This window comes from Aythya fuligula, chromosome 6 (assembly GCF_009819795.1).
Source record: "Aythya fuligula isolate bAytFul2 chromosome 6, bAytFul2.pri, whole genome shotgun sequence".
Taxonomy (NCBI): Eukaryota; Metazoa; Chordata; class Aves; order Anseriformes; family Anatidae; genus Aythya; species Aythya fuligula.
Genome location: NC_045564.1, coordinates 32,070,286 through 32,085,736, shown reverse-complemented (window position 1 = coordinate 32,085,736; position 15,451 = coordinate 32,070,286). Strand labels below are relative to the sequence as shown.

The 15,451-nt window shown below is 61.6% G+C and overlaps 2 protein-coding genes across 2 annotated transcripts; one reads left to right on the top strand and one right to left on the bottom strand.

The window, feature by feature from the left end:
- Window positions 1-294: 294 nt before the first annotated feature.
- Window positions 295-4,821, bottom strand: RNF25 (ring finger protein 25). Its single transcript, XM_032190669.1, has 10 exons — window positions 4,774-4,821; window positions 4,619-4,693; window positions 4,424-4,526; window positions 4,252-4,319; window positions 3,705-3,774; window positions 3,508-3,579; window positions 2,836-2,976; window positions 2,555-2,644; window positions 1,698-1,832; window positions 295-1,595 (listed from the first exon to the last, which is right to left on the bottom strand). The coding sequence occupies exons 1-10, from the start codon at window positions 4,809-4,811 to the stop codon at window positions 900-902; spliced, it is 1,488 nt and encodes a 495-aa protein (XP_032046560.1). The 5' UTR covers window positions 4,812-4,821; the 3' UTR covers window positions 295-899.
- A 41-nt stretch (window positions 4,822-4,862) lies between these two features.
- STK36 (serine/threonine kinase 36) lies at window positions 4,863-15,290 on the top strand. The gene is made up of 26 exons (XM_032190237.1): window positions 4,863-4,946; window positions 5,073-5,213; window positions 6,149-6,226; window positions 6,485-6,615; window positions 6,755-7,004; window positions 7,405-7,498; window positions 7,767-7,936; window positions 8,160-8,359; window positions 8,431-8,557; window positions 8,667-8,798; window positions 9,006-9,185; window positions 9,416-9,513; window positions 9,803-9,908; window positions 10,322-10,463; window positions 10,751-10,878; window positions 11,331-11,435; window positions 11,507-11,605; window positions 11,797-11,891; window positions 12,085-12,148; window positions 12,300-12,410; window positions 12,544-12,618; window positions 12,730-12,898; window positions 13,426-13,573; window positions 13,729-13,888; window positions 14,002-14,751; window positions 14,844-15,290. Exons 1-26 carry the CDS (start codon window positions 4,863-4,865, stop codon window positions 14,967-14,969), a joined length of 3,963 nt encoding a protein of 1,320 aa, XP_032046128.1. The 3' UTR covers window positions 14,970-15,290.
- Window positions 15,291-15,451: the final 161 nt, after the last annotated feature.

Sequence of the window (15,451 nt, the reverse complement as noted above, 5' to 3'; positions counted from 1 at the left end):
TCAAAACACAAAAAACCAGCAGCGGGTTAAACCAACACCACGAGGACGAGAGAGGGGGGAGCAGAGCAGCGGGTGCCAGGCAGGTTAAGGCTTTTCTGCGCCGTTCATGTGAGAAGGGAATCGAGCAGGCAGCAGGTGCCCTCCTGCTTTCCTCGGGATCTCGCCCAAAGCTCCGGCCAGTCCCTGAGAGCACGGTGATTTTTGCTCCCAGGAGCCTGCCCCTGGGTGCTGGGAGGGAAGGGAGCAACACCAAGGATTGACGCTGCTCGGAACACAGCAGAGAAAACAAAGGGCTCCAGAGAAGGCCAAAGGAATTGGTTTAATTGCAGCGTCCCGCTTCGGAGGCTCGGGGTCTCGTCACGTCTCTGCAGGGGGACGCGGTCTAAATCTTGAAGTGGCAGCAGAAGGACGGGGCGGGAGCTGCAGCTAAATTCAAGCTTCCTGGGGAGTGAAGAGGAGCCAGCGCAAAGCCTCAATGCCTGGACAGTCCCGACCTGCTGATGGATTTGTTGGAGCTGAATTTCGTTCTGGCCGGAGCTGGGAGATGTCCAGCAGCTGCCCCCACGGCTCTGGGGGACGCTCAGATCCAGGCGAGGTCCTCGGCTGTGCCGTGGCACCACGCGGGGCTCGCTGTTTGTCCTCCTGGCTCACACGAAGGGGCGCTGGGTGCTGCTCCCTGCTCCAGGCTTCCCTCTGACGCCACGGCTGCTGCAAGCCACCAAAAATCAGCTCCTCCACGGGTGGTGACCGCCAGCTGCTCACCCCGGGCTGCTTCGCTCCACGCAACCCCTGGAGACGCCTGTCCCAAGCCGTGCCACACTCCAACTGCCTCCTCCGTCCCAGGTGTGCGGTGCCTCCTTGCTGCTGCTCTCCCCGCAGCCCAGCCCCTCCGCAAGCTGCTAGGAGCCGCTCTCCTTCTCCAGGAGCTGGGTTTCACGGCGCCCGCTGGGCCTGAGCGCCCCTCGGCCTCTCGGCGCTCTGGGGTAGGATCCACGCTCCTGCGCCCTGGACCTCTCCCACCTCCCGCAGTCCCAGGGCCGGGGGTGGCCCTGCCAGCGGCGGTCGCTGCAGCTGAAGGCCAGGTTCTCCTTCTCCCCGCCCTGGGCCTCAGCGCCCTGCTCCGGGGTCCATCTCTCCGCGTCGCGCCGCTCCTCCTTCAAATCCACCGCCTCCGTTTCTGGTGAGGGGGCTTCAGGGCACGGCTCCTTTCTCTCGGCCAAGGCAGCGGCCCTGCTTCTGCTGGGATGTTTCGGAGCCTCGTGGCTGTGCCTCCCGCCCGGCCTCCTCTCTGGTCTCCGACTGAAGCCCCTGGGTGCTCTGGAGCCGTGGAGCTGCTGACAGGCTTCCTCGGCCGCCTCCTGGGACCCGCTGCACGTCTGCCTACCCGGGCCTTTGGGGCCTGGCCTCTCTCCTCTGTGCCTTTCCCTCCTGCTCTGGGGCTCCCCGGGCACCGCGGGCCTCTCGGGCTGCGCAGGCGCTGCCCTGGCTGGCTCCGGGGCCGAGGCTTGGCAGGGTGCCTGGGGCGCATCCACGGCGCTCGCGCTCACCAGCTCGGAGGCAGCGGCTGCCTGGCCTGGATCAGCAGCAGCTGGAGGCTGAAAGAAAGAAGCCGAGAGCTCAGGAAAGGGAGAGGAAGGTCCCGAAGCAGGCGCCGCTTGGCCCTGCAGCTCAGCAGATCCCTGCCCTCGGTGCCCTACCGCCTGGAGGCTGATGAAGTAGCGGTTCCTCTCCGCTTCGGGGTCGATGATGCCCCCTTTCTCTTGCTGCCTCTTGAAAATTAAGCGCAGTTCTTCTTGGTGCTGCAGCGTCTTGGCGTCCGGCCTGTATGGCTCCTGAGCGGCAGAGGACAGAGGGGTTCAGGGTTCTCTCAGCACCACAAGCGATTCCCCAAACCCTGCTTTGATCACGCAGCACCCTGGCAACCTGTCTGCTTGCAGCATTTGATTCCCCAGGCTTACAGACCCCCGCACACTGCCTGGGTGGAAGGGGAACACGCTGCCACCGAGCTGCTGTTCCCTGCAGCGACTGCCTTGGGACCTCCTGCTTCAGCGTGAGATGCAGAGCGGCTAAAATCAGGAAGCACAGAACTCCGCTGTGAGCTAGGATCGCTTGCATCACCCTGAGTACATCCCAGGGGGCACAGGGAGGTATTTAAGGAGAGCTACAGTAATTCTCTTAGAGCAGAAAAAACAGAGATTCCATGCAGGCACTCCCTGTCCCTTGACAGAATCGCCTCTCCCCCACCACATCTGCTCAGGGCCGTCAGGATGACAACACCACACATTCTTGCCCCTTCCTCACGAGACAGCCAAGGTCCTTTGCTTCCCTCTGACCTATCGCCCTCAAAGCTGGATCCTCCAGGGCAAGCCCCCCTTCCCAGGGCAGAGGGGCTGCAAAGATCCCTTCTGAGAAGCACACGAGATGGAAATGGTGCTCGTGTGTGTCAGCAGCAGCGCAGATAAATTGGCTCCAGCCAATATTGGTCATTGGTCAGTTAAAACATCCCAGCTGAAGCTCCCCAGAGAGGGCAGAGCTGGGCAGATCCACCTCTTACCAGCGTGTGCTGCGGGGGCGGCGCTGCCTTCAGGGCGCAGAGGTCGTAGACCAGGGTTTCCCTGCAGACAGGGCACTGCACGCCGGCGTCCTGCAGGGAGGCAAGAGGTGACACCAAGCCCGGGCAGCCCCCCAGCCCACACGCTGCCAGAGCATCCCCAGTGCAACAGGGCAGCCCGCTTCAGCTGACCACAAACACTCTCCTGCCAGAGCAGGGAGGCTCCTGCACCACGAAAATGTCCGGATCTCACCGACTGCTACAGAAAAAGTGTCTCCCGGTACCTGTTTGGGAGAAGGAGCCAGGTGCTGCTCTCTCTCTTCCTGCTGCGTAAGGATCTCCTCCTCCATGTGCTGGGCATAGCGGGCCAGGCAGTGGGAGTGGAAGTAGTGGTAGCACTGGGTCTTTGTGAAGGCTTCCCTCTCCTGTGGAGGGGAAAGGGCAGCTTTAAAGGGTTTCTGAGCACAGCGTGGTGTAACCTTCCCAGCTAAGGCAGGTTTTCACGCCAGTGTCAGCACTGGCAGCCGGGAGCTAGTGTTATTGATGGTAGAGGCATGGAACTTTTTCCACTGGGCCTCATCTCTGCTTTCTGAGCTCTTACTGGGACACCAGCCCCTGCTCTGAGAGTAAGAAACACTGCTAGTATCCAGCTGCAAGGTTTTTGTGACCTATTTCCTCGCACGTATTGTTGCAGCAATCCTCTCATCTGACACGTTCTCCTTCCTAGGCAGGCATCACCTCTCCTCACATTCTGGGACAAGACAAGCTCCCCTGAGCCCACAGACCTCTGCACCCACATGAGCATGTCCCAGTCTCTCCCGACCACCTGTGTGCTGAAATCCAGGTCGGGTCTGACCAGCACAGACCAACCGAGATGCCCCAGCAGCTATCTCCGGCTCCCCCTCCTCCTGTCTCTCTTCTCAGCCAGCTGGCAGGGCTGGGACACGCATTCCTACCTGGAATCCGTAGAGGCAGATTACACACTGGCCGTGAGGAATGTTGTTGTCAGTGAGAATCTCCTTCCCCTTCTGTTGAAGCAGAGAAGCCAGCACGTTGCTCACTTGCCCCTGCACAGGCTGAGGGCTTTCCCAGCTCATGGGGTGTCAGAGAGCAGTGTCTGTGTCTGGCCACCCCCTTTCACCCCAACTCTCACCTCGATCAGCTCATACAGCACCTCTGTCCCCAGCCTGGCTTCAGCAATATTCCTGAGGGTCTGCAAAATCCTGCAGCAAAGCAGCAGAAATACTTAAACATGGTTTTAGGCGCCCCTTTGCACTCTTTCACATACCTCCTGCCCCATAATACACAGAAAGGGCGCTGGCCTTGGGGCTTTGCCTATGGTGTGGGCTGAGCACACGTGTAAGCACACACCCCTGGGCTTTCCCAGCTCCCCGTGACCAGTGCTCAGGAAGCTGTTGTCTTGAAAGGACTGAAACTGCCCCAAATCTGTCCCAAACTGCCCGAGATTGATCTCCCCCAGCGCCCTTCAGCTTTGCTGAAGGCCCAGCAGATTTAGGTCACCTTGCAGGTGGGCCAGAGGGGAAGCACCCATTCCCCGGTGTCCAACAGAGTGGTTTGTGTAGGATTTTTGCACATTTACGGTGTTTTTGGGCCCCACACACGAGCTGAGGGGCCGCAAGGGGGGGTTTGGGCTCGGGTTTTTCCCCCCCTGCCCCCCGTGCTGCCCTCCCACCGCTCACTTCTGGATTTGCTCATCCGACAGCCCCCGCGGGTTCCTGACGGCGATGTCCGGAGCCGCGTTGGGATACTAGAAAAGAACACAACGAACAAACAAAAAAAAAACATAAAAAAGGAGGAAAAAGAGGAAAGGGGAAGGGAAAAGGGGGGTGCCCACCACTGCCATGGGCCTACCTGTGGGGGCACGGCCAGCAACAGCGTGCAGCACACGAACTGCGAGTCCTGGTCCTGCGCCGTGGCGGGGTGCAGGGTGATGCTCACCTCCCAGGGCTCCGACCTGCGGGCAGCACCGGGCTCAGGGACCCAGGACCGAGGGCTGAGAACCGGGGCTGAGGTGGGTTTGTGAGGGGGGGGGAACCCGGTACCAACCTGCCACGGCCCCGCCGCACCCGCAGCTCCTCCAGGTAGATGGACTCCAGCACCTCCACCTCGGCAGGCAGCGCCCTGCAGGGAGAGAAGCAGACACTCAGAGGGGCTCTGAAGGGATGGGAGAAGAAGGAAAGAAAAGCGAGGGGCGCCGTTACCAGCCCTCCTCCTCCTCCTCCTCGCCGGCCGCCGCCATTTTAGGGCCGGCCCGGAACGGGAAGCGGCGGTTGCCGGGCGCGGCGCCGCCATGGAGGGGTACCGCGTCCTGGGCGCCGTGGGGGGAGGCTCCTTCGGCACCGTGTACAAGGCGAGGAGGCGGCACAGCGCCCAGGTGAGAGGCTGCCGGCCCTTAAACAACACGCTGCGGGGTTTTGGGGGGGGTGCGTGGGGTGTAGGGGGTGTGAGGGGGCGAGGAACGCAGCCCCCCCCCCTCCCCTAACGCAGCCCCATCTGGCAGGTGGTGGCCATGAAGTTCATCCCCAAGGTGGGGCGCTCCCGGCAGGAGCTGAGGAGCCTGAGGCGAGAGATGGAGGTGATGAGGGGCCTGCGGCACCCCAACATCGTGCGGATGCTCGACAGCTTCGAGACCGAGCAGGAGGTGAGGTGGCACACACCGGGCTGATGCTTTCTCCTTGGTTACGTGACACCCCTAAGGGCTGTCACCTGCCGCCCCTCACGGCTCGGTGGCACCTCCCGAGCTCCTTCCAGCCACCCTGCCCCGTTCTGTCCCCGTCCCTATTGAATACCACGCTCATCCACACACCCATCATGCCACCACACGCCCATCGATTCAAAGATCGAAGCCGAAATTCCTTTAATTCATTATTGCGGCGCTGGATGCACGGGGGAGCTCTCCACCTAACATGCATGTTTGAAGTGACAAACTATCTCATATTTATACAGCAAAACAATGAATATTCCATAAATGCCTATACATATTCATTACCTAACCCTGCCTACTCTCGCTTCATAGGCTAATTAGCTTATCAGTCCTTGCGCAAAGCCTTCCAAGAATTGTGGGCCGGGGTCTTCAGGACGTGGGCAGTGGTCTTTGGGACCGTAGGTCTTCCTCGTGATGCACTTTTCACCTTTTGCGTAAATAACGCCAGGTTGGCTGACTCAGTTGTTCTCCAAGCTGCAGAAATGCCAAGTTGGCTCAAGCTACCTCACGTTTCAGCCTAACTGAGGGTCCACAGATAACGGGATGTGTCAATTAACAAGGTGCTTCAACATAACAGGTTGACAGATAACAAGATGGCATCTATTTTATTCTCATTATTTTTTAACCACAAGATTTATTCTGTCCTAAAGTGAGTTTATATAATATCACTATCCCTCCCCCAGCTCATCACACTGGGGTCCTCAGCCCTCAGGGCATTCCCCATCTCCCCAGGGCCACCAGGTGAGGGTTGGGTGAGCACAGACCCCAATCCCAGCCCTTTAGGGCTCCCGCTGGCTGGGCACGAGGCAAACAGAGCCCCAAGGGCTCGGTGGGGATGTGCCCGCTGCCACCACGCTGTTCTCCCCCCCCAGGTGGTGGTGGTGACTGAGTACGCAGAGGGAGAGCTCTTCCAGATCCTGGAGGACGACGGCAGCCTGCCCGAGGAGCAGGTGAGTGGCAAGGCAGTGGCCATGCTTTGCCACAGGATGGAGGGAATGGGATTTGTCTGTCAGCGGGCAGAGGGGCTCCGAGGCTTTGCCTGGCAGAGCTAAAGGGATGCAAAGAGGGCCAGGTGACAGCGGGTGACAGCAGGTTTCCCACAACACAAGGCTGCTGCCTCGGCTGTTGGCACCTCCCGTGTCAGCCAAGCCAGCCCGAAGCTGGGGCTGGTCCACGGGTTGCAGGGTGAGGTTCCCGTGTCTCTGCAGGTCCAGGCCATAGCTGCCCAGCTGGTCTCTGCTCTTTACTACCTGCACTCCCACCGCATCCTTCATCGTGACATGAAACCCCAGAACATCCTGCTGGGCAAAGACGGCGTCATCAAGCTCTGCGACTTCGGGTGGGTGCTGGCGGCGAGCTGAGGGGGCCACGTGGAGCTGGTGGCAGCCAAAGGGTGCTGTAGAAGAGAAGGGGGCGTGTGGAAGGGGATTTGGATCCTGTGTGTCCCGAAATAGGCACCTGTGCTTTGCTCCGAGCAGGTTTGCCCGTGCCATGAGCATCCACACCATGGTGCTGACCTCCATCAAGGGCACCCCGCTGTACATGTCCCCTGAGCTGGTGGAGGAGAAGCCGTACGACCACACGGCGGACCTCTGGTCGGTGGGCTGCATCCTGTACGAGCTGTTCGTGGGCACCCCTCCCTTCTACACCAGCAGCATCTTCCAGCTCGTCAGCCTCATCGTCAAGGACCCTGTCAAATGGCCCGAGGCCATAAGCCCGGTCTTCAAGGTAAGGGGACAAAAGGGACGAAGCCCTGCCTGTGGGGTGAGACCCGCTGGGGAGTTGATGGCCCCGTGTGCTGCACCGGTGGCTCACGCTTCGTTTTTCTCTCCCCTAGCAGGGATTTGAGAGCATAGCGAAGGGCTGAGGGCTTGGCCTCCTGGGCTGGGGGCTCTTATCATATCTGCTGCCCCTTCCTAAGTTGGGAAACCGAGGCAGGCAGCAGAGCAGTGGTTTAGTGGGCTGGGAAGGGAAAGTGCCTTCCCACGGCACACCTACCCTCGGCACCAGCCCCACTTTTTCTCAGAACGGTGCAGAAAACGCAGGGGCCCTGGGCTCCCTCTCTGAGGCTGGGGGAAGCGCTGTGTCACGCTGAGCACGTCTGACCCTGGCGCTGTGCTGTCCGTAGAGCTTCCTGCAGGGGCTGCTGATGAAGGACCCCCGGCAGCGCCTGTCGTGGCCGGAGCTGCTCTCCCACCCCTTCATTGCTGGCCGGGTTACTGGTGAGCACCAAGTTTGTTTTTCCCAGTTTGGGACAGGGCCTTTTCCTCTGAGTAGTGCCTGCAGACCGGGACCACCGCCCTTCCCTGATTTCTTGTATTTCTCTGGTCTTTCCCTCCTTCCTCCCAATTTCTTCCAGTCACCAACCCCTAGCTCCTGCCCCTGGGGTTGCTCGGAGTCCCCCGGGGTTCCCCTGGGATCACGGAGCCGGTCACTCTCCTGGTGTCCCAGGGGGGATCTGCTGCTGAAGATCTGCCTTCACCTTCGCAGTGATCGACGACACAGAAGAGCATGGGATCTCAAACCCCTTCACCACCAAGCTGCCCCCGGAGCTGCAGGCCCTGAAGGAGCAGCAAGCTCATTCCCTGGCCCCCAGGAGCGGCCAGTCCAGGATCCTGAGAAAGGCCCGGCAGAAGATGGCTGAGGAGGCACAGAAAAAGGTAGAAGAAAGTGTGGGGTTCCCTGGGCTGTGCCCCATTGTTATGGCAAAGTAGGGGCACTGAAACGGGGCCTGGTGGGAAAGACAGAAGGTGCAGGGTCATGATGGGGGTATTTATTGGCCCTTTATAAGGCAGGATGTGGGATCCTTGGTGTGTGGGGGAGCATCAGGGGCTCATCTGGCTGTCTGAATAACCCTGACCAAACGTCTCTGCCGTCACCCAGGAGCAGCTAAAGGCAAATACTGCGTGTACAAAGGGTTCTGGCAAAGGAAACGCTGGGCATAAACCCAGAGCAGCTCCTGGGAAGGCAGCCCTAGGGGAGGGCGAGCCAGCAGCTGCCTCCAAAGAGAAGAACTCCGCTGTCCTGCAAGGAAGGAGCAGCGTGGCACAGCGGCAGCTGGAGGAGCCTCCTCCCGGCCCATGGTAAGGCAGGGCTGGGGCTGGGAGAGGAGGAAGAGGGGAAAGCTCACTTATCGGGTCGTTTCCTTTGCCAGGGAGCACAGCATCACTCACGATTACGAGCAGGAGTTCGGCAGAGCAGGAGTCCCTCCGCACGCTGCTGCTGGCAGGGCCGAGCCCCACGGCAGGCGCAGCATTGAGGCTGTGGAGCTGGAGAGCGAGGTGAGAGGGGGTCTGGCAGCGAGGACAGCAGCGCCCGCTGCCTAGGGACTGCTGCAGACACCCTGGAGCAGGCGGGGCCTGGCTCCAGCCTTCTCTCCTCCGTGGTCAGGAGCTGGAGAGCGATGAGGAGTGGCAGCACCTGATCGAGGCCACCGAGCCCTCGGCCACGCCGCTGAGCCTCCTGAGGGACACAGCCTTCCGCCACCGCCTCCGGGCCCGCCTCGCAGCCTCTGCTCAGCAGGTGAGGGGCGTGGAGTCCTTTTTCTTTCCTGGGGTTGGGGCAGGAGCACTAGGAGAGCCCCCACTCTGTCCAGTAAAGAGTCCAGCTGCTTCCTCAGGAAGCAGAGCTGCCTCATATTTAACTTATCAGCCGCTCCCCTGCCTTAGAGGGTGATGGAGAGGCTGGGGCTGCTGCTGAGCATGAGCCTTTTTGGCTTTCCGTGCTCAGGTGCTAGAAGGGATGCTAGAGGGAGCCTCCCACCTCCGCCCCGTGCTCCGTGTCGTGGGCAACCTCCTGGCTACCCGCTGCCACGCCGAGCTGCTGGAGCAGTTGTGCCTGGAGCTGAACGTGCCGCTGGCCCTGTTGCAGCTGACCAAGCAGATCCTGCAAAGCGGACGCACGAAGCAGGTGGGTGGATGGCCCCAGGCAGCCTGAAGCTCCCTCAGTCCCGCAGCGTGGCTGTATTAGGGGATGCTGGGGAGCTCCTTGTGTCCTACAGGTGCTGGCTTACAGGCACAGTGCTTCCTCCTGGCCCCCTTGAGGAGGGAGAGGTCGTGGCCAGGAAGGATGCCTCTGCGGTGGTGTTGGAATGGCCAGCAGGCATTTGCCTCTTGCTGTTTCTTTTTGTTCTCCTGCAGCAGCCCTGGTGTGTCGCAGTGCTGACAGACCTCGTCAGGGTGACCACGGTTTATTTCAGCAGTGCGTGCGGCCTGGAGGAGAGCGGGCAGAAGGACAGGTAGGGACAAGGCGGTGTTCTCCTGGGGTCGCCGTGGGCACCCAGCAGTAGGCAGGGCAGAGGAACTGTCCCGTGAGGAAGCAGCACCAACTAATATCACTGTGCTGTCAGAGAAGTGCTTCCCTCGAGTGGGGAAGGCAAATGATGAGCCCAGTCGTGCTGCCTGCTCACGGTGCTGATGTGCCCTGCCTGCTCCGTTAGCCACAGCTGCAGGGGCACGGCCAGCTCTTGTCCTTCCAGTCAGTGACCACCTTTCTCTGCTCTTCTTTGCTCTTGCTGCCTCTCCAAGCCTGCAGGCCTTCCAGGAGAGTGCCAGCCACTTTCTGGCCCTGCTGCTGGATCTGCTGGCTGAGCCAGCCGACGGTGAGATGAGACTCTGCCAGCAAAGCCTCCTGGTAAGGGTGCCCCTGTCTTCCTTCTCCTCCCATCACAGAAGCTGTGGGGCTGGGCGTGCATCCTAGGGGCAGAGCAGGCTGAGGAGCCCACTGCCAGCTGTGTGACCTGATGCATCCTAGTCAGGGCAAGCTGTCTGAGCCCCTGGTTTTGGTAGTCTTGTTGGTTTTGTTTGTTTTGTGGGGATCTCAGAAAGGAATTCTCTGGGGGGGCGCCTCCACGTGTACCCCTCCTGCAGCCAGCCTGTGGCTGCCACGCGGCAGCAGTGGGGCTGAGGTGGCTGCAGGGGATGTTGGTGCCTGAATTTGGGCCCTTTTCCCACCTCTGCTCTCCCCGCTTAGCTTCCTCCACAGTTGCTTGTCTCTCTCCTCTCACTCTCCACCCGCTGTGACGGCAATCCCCGTGTCTCCCCCAGTGCTTCACGCTGCTCTGTGACAGCCTGGATGCCACCTGCCCCTCTGTCTCTGCTCCTTTCTACGCCAGCCTGCGAGAGGAGCATCAGCCCCTGCTGGACAGGCTTCTCCAGGGATCCCTCTCAGAGCATCACGCTTTGCCAGGTAGCACTGGTGGCAGCTCTCCCTCTCCTCCTGGGGCTTCCTAGGGTTTCTCTTCTCCCTCCAGCCCTTTAGTTCCCCCAGAGCACTGACAGCGCCATTTCCAGCAGAAAGTGGCTGCCCAAATTGCTCAAACCCCTGCTGCCCAGGGCTCTCCTGTTCTCTCTTCTCTCCCCCACTCCCAGATCTCACTCTTCTCATCGCCCAAGCCCGACTTTTCCTCTCTTGGCCTCCAGCCCCATCCCAAACTGCCCCTCAGCACCCCTCAGCCAGGCTCTGTCCCTGTGCAGGTGCAGCGATGGAGGCCAAACCAGCCCATGACCAGAGCCAGCGTGTGGCAGACCTTTACACAGCCGCGTTGGCTGCTGCCTGCAGCATCCCCCTGGCGAGGAACAGCAGTCGGGACGCCAAGAAGCAGGTCAGGCCAGCTCTCTTTGCAGGGCACGGGTGTACAGCCTCCCTGGAGGCAGCAGGAGAATCTCTTTTTCAGCAGTGAAGTGCAGGGCTGGGGTTCTCCAAGTTTGCTGTCCAAGATTTGCAACCCAAGAGCTGAGCTTCAGGAGTTTGAGGGCTCCTGAATCTATTAAAAGACTCACGCTGGGAAGCCTAAATTTTTATGGCCTAAATATTGATTGCCTAAGTAAATAGGCAATGCAGAGAAGGCACGAAGAGTTCCTAAATGCCTGTGATAGGAGCTGTAGGGAATCTGAAGCTGAATGACACTGACAAAGAGGGAATTCAGGAATAGATTTACATTTGATCATTACCCTGAACTCTGAGCCAGCAGGGAGGAAAGCAGAGTATGAAACTTGTTCAGTCTGTGCAATGCTTCCTGCGCCCAGGGTGCCCAACAGGCTGTGCTTTCTGCAGGTTGCTCAGAAGGTAGCTGAAAAGCTTACGGATGGAGAGAACCGACAGCTTGGGAGGCTGCTGGGAAGGCTGGAGCACCCAGGCTGCTCCTCGAACGTCCTGAAGGTAAGAGCTCTGCCTGTTTTTCCATCTGTGCACGGAGGTGCCTGCTTGCATCTCTCCCCTCCGCCTCGCAGATCCTCTACGCCGCCTGCCACGCCAGCCTGAGCCTGTGCCAGCAGCTGGGGAGGAGCCAGCACGCGTGGGGTTGCCTCCTGCAGCTCTCACAGGGCAAGGTAGGGCTGGCTGCAGCCTCCGTGCTGGGGAGGGAGGGAGGGCAGCAACCAGGAGCCACTCCTCTGGGTGCTGTGTGGAGAAAAGACCCAGGGGAAGCTCGCTTTGGAGGGAGTGGGTGCTATTTTCCTCCCGGGGCCTCGAAACATCCCCTCCTCCCCTCCCAGCCCTGTGACTCCTGCTCCCTCGGCAGGTCCCCGTGGCAGAGGCAGCCCAGGGGGTGTCCTGCGAGGCTTCCCTGTACCTGCTGGCCCTGCTCACCCTGCAGCTCCAGGCCTGCCCTCCCAGGTAAGCACCCATGGGCGAGATAAAAACATTTCCTGCCCCCAAACGAGCCTGGGCTCCTGTTCCTGCTGTCCCCTCCGATCCTGACGCCCAGCATGGCCAAGGAAGCTCTGGGATGCAGGGCTCGCCCTCCTCCCACACGGTGGCTACTGCCCAGCCCTGGGGGTGTTTCTTTCCCCTGCTCCCTGTGTTTCAGGCTCGAGGAGGTGCTTTCCCTGGCCGTGGATGTCCTCACCCAGTCTCCTGTCGCCTCCCGAGTGGTGAGTGTGCTGCCGGAGGCACCACGGGGAGGGCTGCGGAGCCCCACACCCCGTCGGGGCCCTCCTCGTGGTCAGGCAGTGTGGGATGGGGCAGGTGCTGAGCCACCAGTGGGCAGCAAGGTCCCAAAGGTGCCGATCTCTGCTCCCCCAGGGTGCTGCAGCCTTCCTCCTGGCACAGCTCAGTCAGCGCGGGGTGGACGTGGTGCTTAGGGAAGAAGAGGTCCTACCGGCGCTGACCAACGCCCTGAGGACGCCTGCTGAGGTCTGGGGTGGGGACAGAGGGGCAGAGAGGCCACGTTCTCACCCCAATACAGGCAAAAATGGGGCCAGAAGGGTGCGGGCCTGGTGCTGCTGCCCTCAGACTCATCTCCAGCCTGCCCCACGCTCTCTTACAGCTGCAGCTCCCCCCGCCGCTGGGTGCCGGTCTCTACGATGGGCTCATTTTCCTCCTGCTGAAGCTGCTCGCCCAGGTACCAGTTTTCCCTTCTCCCTTCTCCTCATCCCCTGCTGGCTCCGTGTCCATCTTTGGGGCTGGCAGGGGCACGGACCAGAGCCCCTCAACGCCCCCTCCCCGCCTGCAGGAGGACAGGGCTGTGGAGCAGGGCTTTGCTGCCTCCGAGCTGTGGAGCGTGCTGTGGCACGGCGTGGCTGCGGTGCTTCGCGTGGGGGCAGAACCCGAGGGAGAAGCCCCGGGGGTGGGGGCACAGCGCCCCACGGCACAGCCAGACTGGAACCTCCTCTCCCCTCAAGGTAGGAGCTGTGGGGCGAGCAGCGTCTGCCCTGGAGCCTGCTCCACATTCTGCCCTCAAGCCAGAGGGGCTCAGGGGCTTTTCTTCTCCCTTTTCTTCTCCCTTTTCTTCTCCCTTTTCTTCTCCCTTTTCTTCTCCCTTTTCTTCTCCCTTTTCTTCTCCCTTTTCTTCTCCCTTTTCTTCTCCCTTTTCTTCTCCCTTTTCTTCTCCCTTTTCTTCTCCCTTTTCTTCTCCCTTTTCTTCTCCCTTTTCTTCTCCCTTTTCTTCTCCCTTTTCTTCTCCCTTTTCTTCTCCCTTTTCTTCTCCCTTTTCTTCTCCCTTTTCTTCTCCCTTTTCTTCTCCCTTTTCTTCTCCCTTTTCTTCTCCCTTTTCTTCTCCCTTTTCTTCTCCCTTTTCTTCTCCCTTTTCTTCTCCCTTTTCTTCTCCCTGTCTATGTCACGGTGTGAGGGCTGTCTGCAGCACCAGCAGACAGAAGAGAGGAGGTTTTTCAACCTTTGTTTTGGCTCTGTTGCACTGTTTCCCCCGCAGGCACGCTGCTCTTCCTCAGCCTGGCCCTCTTCCTCTTCACTCGCGAGTCCCACCGCTGCCTGCCGCAGCTCACCCAGTCCCACAGCATCCTCATGGTGACGCTGAGGAGCCTGCTGTCCCCTGCCTTCCTGGCCTGCCTGGCTCAGACGTGAGTTGGGAGGGCTGGAGAGGGCTGAGAAGCTCCTGAGCTGGCTCTTGCAGGGCACAGCTCCCCGGCAGAGCCTCTCCTCAGGGACTGCTCTCTGCCTCTGATTATTTTTTTCTCATTGCCTGTATCAAGCCCAGTCTCTCTCAAAAATTCAGGCAAGCAGGAGAGGACGGGGACACAGAACTCATCCCAGCAGTGGTGATCCAGGCCTGCCAGCTCCTCTGCTTCCCTTTCGCCCTGGATGTGGACGGAGACACCTTAGCTTTGGTTGTGGCAGCAGTGAGAGACTCCCAGCTCCCCGCCCGGCTCCTGCAGGTACCCCCTGGCCCCGTGCAGCTCCGCGCTGAGCCTCGGGCAGCCCTCAGCTGCTCCCTGCCCCTTGTGGCAGGACGAGGAGCTCAGCCCTGCCGTGTCTCCTTCCTCCTCAGGCCTGCTGTCACCACCTGCCGCTCCCGGCCGCGGAGCTCCCCGTCAGCCTCTTGTGCCACCTCGTTGTGTCCGACGAGCGGGTCGTGGCTCAAGTAGTAGAGCAGGCTGCTGCCTCGGAGCCCATCCTCGCCTTTTTCACCACCGTCCTCTTCTCAGACAGCCTCCCGCTGCTGACCGACCTCCTGTCTCTCTTGGCTCACGTGGCGCGGGTCTCCTCAGAGCACCTGCCCTTCCTCCAGAGCGTCCTGGGGGGCTCGGACGCGTCCCACCAGCCTCTAACCCGCTTGCTCGGCCACCGGGAGCCCCCCATCCGTGCCAAAACCTGCAGCCTGCTGGGCAACCTCCTCCGCCACGGCCACGGCTTGCCTCAGGCGCTGCAGGACCAGCTGGAGACCCTCCTGGAGAGCCTCCTGGCGTGCCTGGCAGACCGGGACCGGGACGTCCGCAGAGCAGCCAGCTTCGCCGTGGGCAACGCCGCCTGCCACCCGGCCTCCCCGCCCCGCACCCTGCGCGGCGCCGTGCCCGGGCTGACTCGCCTGCTGCTCGACCCCAACCCCAGGACGCGCCGCAACGCCGCCTCGGCCCTGGGGAACCTGTGCTGCTGCTCGACGGAGCTGGGGGAGCTGCTGCTGGAGAGCCGAGCCCCCCGCGTCCTGCTGGAGGTGGCCTGCCGGGACCCCCAGGCCAGCGTGCGGGAGGGAGCCCTGCTGGCGCTGCGGGCTGCTAGCCGGCACCCTGGGGTGCAGCAGGTAACCGCTCGCCCTCCTGTGGGGCTGCTGGTGGCGCTGGGGGGACGCTACTGGGCTGACTGGTGGCTCCCGTGCCTCTGTGTGCCCCGCAGGTGCTGCTGTCGCTGGGGGCTGGCGAGAAGCTGGCGGCGCACGCAGCGCCTGGTGGCAGCCCCTGGCTTTCTGCACGGCACTGCCAGAAGCTCCTCCGCCTCCTCGCGGCCTCGCACAGCAGCTGAGGACGCGGCGGCACCTGCGGGACCCCCACAGCAGGGACAGGACAGCAGGGACACGGCTTCCTCCAGCCCTGACCCCGAGTGGCTCCCCACCAACCCCAAGGGCACCCTGCCCGTCCCCAGCCCTATAAGCGGGGCGCAGCGCTCGGGGCTGGACGGCGACACATCTTGTGCCCCTGCTGGGACCGTAACACTCTGGGTTTTTTGACTTTTTAGGGAAAAAAAGTGCCTGGAATCCCCTAACCCCATAACCACCTCCCCTACAGCAGGGCCCTGCCCTTGCTGCCCCCCTCCGGCCCTCCCCGCCGCTAGGGGGCGCTGCAGGGAGGGAAGGGGGGGAGGGAACAGCGCGGGGCATGCTGGGAGTTGTAGTCCCCCCGCCGGGGCCTACCGGTCACGTGGTGGCGCGGGGTCGCCATGGCAACGGCGGGCGGTTGGGCGGCGGCGCGGGGGTGAGTACCGGGAGGGGGGGGCCCAGACCCCCG